Source organism: Aplysia californica, unplaced genomic scaffold (genome assembly GCF_000002075.1).
Source record: "Aplysia californica isolate F4 #8 unplaced genomic scaffold, AplCal3.0 scaffold00300, whole genome shotgun sequence".
NCBI lineage: Eukaryota > Metazoa > Mollusca > Gastropoda > Aplysiida > Aplysiidae > Aplysia > Aplysia californica.
In genome coordinates this window covers 547,334-552,333 of record NW_004797570.1, presented here as the reverse complement: position 1 = coordinate 552,333, position 5,000 = coordinate 547,334, and the positions used below count along the sequence as shown (strand labels likewise).

Genomic DNA, 5,000 nt, shown 5'->3' with positions numbered 1-5,000 from the left:
GGTGGCCGAGGTGGCCCGGGCCAGGGCGGAGCTGGCCGCATGGTGCAGGTGACGCGCTCGAGCCTGAAGACGCAGCATCCTGCTGACCACGGCTCCCGCGGAGGACAAGAGTTCAAACACACACACGTACACTCAAGGCCACCTGACAACGGCCCTCTCTACAGCCTCAACGGATAACTTCAACAAACAGCCACTAGGACCAAGTAAATTGACGAATATATTAGTCACTTGAGTTGGGGGGTTTTTTAACCCAAAAGAGGCTGGCCTCAAGAGTCCCAAGAGTCGAAATGTGTCCACTTCCCTCAGTCAATCTGAAAAGAAACAAAGGTGAAATATAGTTATTGAGAGTTTGTGAAAATGAAAGGTAAGTCATGACTCTAACGTAAGCTATCAGGCTTTTCTTTCACCAACAACACAAAGCTCGTTTCGTCTCAATACGCGGTGAAGGTAAAGAGATGATAATATGGGTCCGAAGAGCAGGGCAATGAGGAAAGTGGGATACACGGATTCTTGAAAGTCTAACTATAATAAACGGTAACTCATCTGGTCGGTCTCCTTACAGCATGAAAATTTTTATTTTGAGCTTTGGAACATGTGTTGTGCACGCGAGCGGGCGTGTTTGTAGGTGTGTGCGTGTGTGTGTGTGCGTGTGCCTGTGTGTGAGTGTGTAAGTGAGTGCGAGAGAGAGAGAGAGTATGACTAGTATGAGTGTGTGCGCATATGTGCATGTGAGTGCATTTGTGAGTATGCATTAGTGATTACTGATTACGCGACAGTTTACGTTTAAACGTGTGTGTGTTTGTATACGGACAGTCAGCGTCAGGTATGTGTTAGTGAGAGCATGTGCATCTCTGTAGGCTAGTGTTCACGAACCCGGGTCCCTGCTTGTGCACCTGTCACAGAATAATATGTGAAAGCCAGTGTTTGCGTCTGTGTGTGTGTGTGTGTGTGTATGTATGTGTGTGTGTGTGTGTGTGTATGTGTGTATGTGTATGTATGTGGGTGTGTGTGGGTGTGTGTGTGTGGGGGGGGGGGGGGTGCGTGTGTGTGAGTGAGTATGTGTGTGAGTGTGTGTGTGTGAGTGTGTGTGTGTGAGTGTGTGTGTGCACACGTTATTGCAATAGTATGGGCGCAATGTATGTGTGGGTACGGGAGTGTTTGAGTTGGGTTGTTTTTTTTCTCCGTAAGAGTTTTACGGCGCTTGCAACACAATACGATCATAATATAAGTGCCGAAGATTAGAGGTGTTACAGGAGAGTAAAAAAACACAAAAAAGAAGGAGGGGAGATAAAGATGATTGATGTTTTATAGGAAAGAAGGAGCAAACCACACCAGAGCACCCGCCAATCACCCACAGTGTTTGAGTGATTGCGCGTGTATGTGTTTATATTGTGTGGATGTGTGCGATTGAATGATCTTGTTGGTATCAATCGCTTTGCGAGGGCCAGTGTGCGCACAGGAACAAGGGAGAGCGTGAGAACTGGTGTTCTGCTTGCAGCATTTTCAAGCATGTGCAATTCACCAATGTTATATGAAAGAACATGCCCTTACACACGCGATGTCCACGCACGCACACGCACACGCACCCGCACAGACGCACGCACGCACGCGCGCACACACGCACACACACACACACACACACACACACACACACACACACACACACACAATGAGAGAGAGAAACACGCTGCCGCACAAACGCATTATAATAATCGTGACTTGCTTGACCTGAGATCATGACTACCACACGTGCCACGGTGACCTCTTGACCTCTCTCCGGTGACCTCTCGACCTCACCCACACGATTCAAACAGGCATCAGCAGTGCCGACCTCTGAAGCGTTTGTTTTTATTACACCTCAGCCACACATTAAACACGCGGAGGGGGGAGGGGGTGGAGTACAGCACAAAACAAAACAGTTTCCTATGGGTGTGCAGTGAGCATCATAACAGCCACATTTGGAGTTTTAAAAATGAGGGAAAGAATGGGCCACACTGGCCACACTGCATAGAATTATAAATAAGAACACATCATAGTGCACACCAGAGGCTCGATAGCGGAGGAGTAAACCGCTTTGATCTTTGTTCTTTGACTACCGCCGCGGAGCGAACAAAAATAAATGCTGCTAAAATCGATATCTGATATTATCATATTATACTGATGGGGCAACTCCAGTAAACGGTATGAGCCTTAAGGCTCGAAGTCGGATGATTTTTTTAAATATTATTTTTTTTTAACATTCTGATAACACTGCGATACCAATACCCTAACCCTAAACGTAAGGCTTGCCCTAACCTTAATCCTGTAACCTAAAAATAAAACACTGCTGGAGTCTCTCAGACCACAATTGTGCGGGCTATAGGGTAAATCCAGGAAAAAATTGAGATAATATTGAATATAAAATTTCATGATTATTGGCTCCTCTCTGCGTTGGCAAGACCGCATGTCAATAGCTCCTCCGAAGTGCTCCCACGTCAACCAACCGATTTGAAATTCGAGGACTGGTGAGGAAGGGGTGGGTAGTACAATAAAATAATAATCAATCTTGTTTACGAAGCCATATCAGAACCGTGGCGGCTTCACGCGGTGTAAATTACGGCACCGGATTAGTTCTCATTCAGTAAACGTTTTACAACACTTGCAACACAAATAGGACATAAAAGGAATTACTCGAGACTAACATACAAATAAAAGGAGGAGGAGAGATGCGGATGATGATGAGTTTGATAGAAAAGATGAAGCAAACCACACCAGAGCACCCGCCAACCACCCATGACGACATATTTCTGCCAGGGACGAATATTATTATCATGTTCTCCGTATGTACATTATTAATCAACTACCAATGACAAAATATATAGCCTAACGTTAATTCCAACTTCAGGTGGACCCCACTTTGACCCGGCACCTCGGATACAAAAGCTAACGTCTGTTGCTGAGTTTCCTGAAATACGCAGCTTCGAGGTCGAAGAACCGCCACAGGAACTGGGGCCGTACCAGGGCCTGGAACTGATGATGAACGAACCCTCTCGGAGATTACAAAGGTGCGTTGCCGAGTTTTATCTTTAATAAGACTTTTGCGACACCTGCAATACAAATAGGTCATTAGGTGCCCAAGATTAGAGGTGTTACTAGAAAATGATATCCGAAGAAAAGAAGGAAGAGATATTAAGGACGTAGATGTTTGAGGGGAAAGAAGTGGCAAACCAGACCAAAACATCCACCAATCACTCATGTGCGTAGCCGAGGTGATTAGACACTTTTTTTTTTCTTTTAAAGTAGATGTTTGTACGCTATCATCGACGCAATTTAGAGAATTTAGGACACGGCTTCTTCCATACCTGCCGTGCCAACCTGGCCACCGGACTGAGAGGAATACATTATGTAGCCTACCACGTCCCTGCAGAAAGATGGAAATATTTGATAAAAATTCTCCCTATTCGGGTATCGCTCTTCTGCATGCAATGGCGAAACGCTTGATCGTTACACAAAGGTCCTGGTCAAATAAAAATGTCTGCAGCAACGACTGAAAAGGTCGGTCAAAGAAACAGCGCATAAATTAAGAGTGAGTGGCATCTGGTATTGTCCGAACTACGATAGTGGGCAGTTGGCGATTTTTCTTGTGTTGTTTGCTGCCTCTTTCCTATTAAATGTCCATCGTCCTGAACTCCCCTCCTCCTTTTTTATATGTGTGTGTGCTACTCTCTTGTAACACCTCTAATTTTCGGCACTCATATGACTTAATTGTGTTGCAAGCGCCGTAAAAGTCTTTCAAAAACAAAAAAACAGAAATACGCTATCAAACAAAAGAACATGGTGTGCGCACGTAGAGTGAGCTGCGCCTGTGGCCAACTTGTTTCGACAGTTACTGTTGATGATGGTGCATGTTAGGCTCTAACCATGTGTAACTGATGACAGTTTCTTTTTTTTTTTTATGATTTTAATGATGTGAGGAGACAGAATAGTTAGCCTTCACTACACGTGCATGTACTTCTATACTATTAATAGTGCAGGCTGATTCCTGATTGTTACGACTCGCAGATCAATATCAGAAATGATGTGTCTATCTATCTCCCTCTGGACTTTCAGATAAAATTTACCAAACAGGCAATGGTGGAGTTTGGGACATGTCCCTAAGACAATCTCGTCCGTTGTCTGTTGTTTGTTTGCGTAAAGAGAAGCACATCAACACAATAATGGTCAGTTTAGTAGTTTCAGTAGAGGTTTTACGGCGCTCGCAACTGCATACGGTCATATGAGCACCAGAAGATTAGAGCTGTTACTCAGAGAGTTACAAACATAAAAAAGAAGAAGGAGCGATAAGGACGATAGATGTTTGATAGGAAAGAAGAAGTAAACCACACGAGAGCACCCGTCAACCACCCACAATGGTCATTTAGTGGTGGCAAAAAGCGAGACAGAAAATAAAAAAGTAGGACCTGCCAGTTGGCGCCCTCCAACCAACCGCAATCTTGCCCCTAACAGACTGGCAGATATGAACAAGAGTGACAGAGGTAGATAGAACCGTTGTACAGTTGAAAAGTAACGAGTCACCTTGAGAACGGCAACATTATGTCAATAGCGGTCAAAGAGAATAGTTGAACTGAACGAAATCAAAAGTACCTACCAGTGGCGCCTTCCGACCATCCACGGGAAGAGAGAGAGAGAGAGAGAGAGAGAGACCTACAGAAGGATAGACGGGCACACACAGAAAACCCTACCCCGTGAAGAGGTCAGTGAAAAACACAGGCACAATTCAATCGAACATAGAACTCTATATTGAATTCCCGGACCAAACACGCACCAAGTGAGCATCGGTTAAGGGAAAACTGACAGCTAAACTAATTATGAGACGCGGCTTTTGGGCGAAGGGGGAAGGGGGAGACAACGGAAGCGAGAGGGAGGGGGAGAGATGGCGAGAGTGAGTGCATATATGTTTGTGTGCGCGCGTGTGTGTGTGTGTGTGTGTGTGTGTGTGTGTGTGTGTGTGTGTGTGTGTG

At 45.2% G+C, this 5,000-nt stretch overlaps 1 protein-coding gene across 6 annotated transcripts in view; it reads right to left on the bottom strand.

Annotated features, from left to right (window-relative positions):
* LOC101855805 (pyruvate carboxylase, mitochondrial) overlaps positions 1-5,000 on the bottom strand; it is a 63,616-nt gene that overhangs the window by 29,614 nt on the left and 29,002 nt on the right. For 5 of the 6 annotated variants that reach the window (XM_005101828.3, XM_005101831.3, XM_005101829.3 and 2 more), the window contains exon 2: positions 1-311. This exon is cut by the window's left edge and continues 112 nt beyond it. In XM_005101828.3, coding sequence (XP_005101885.1) covers positions 1-78 — 78 coding nt within the window. In that variant the 5' untranslated portion in view covers positions 79-311. Of the gene's footprint in view, positions 312-4,721; positions 4,802-5,000 lie in introns of those variants that run through there. The other variant, XM_035970644.1, reaches the window with a different exon arrangement.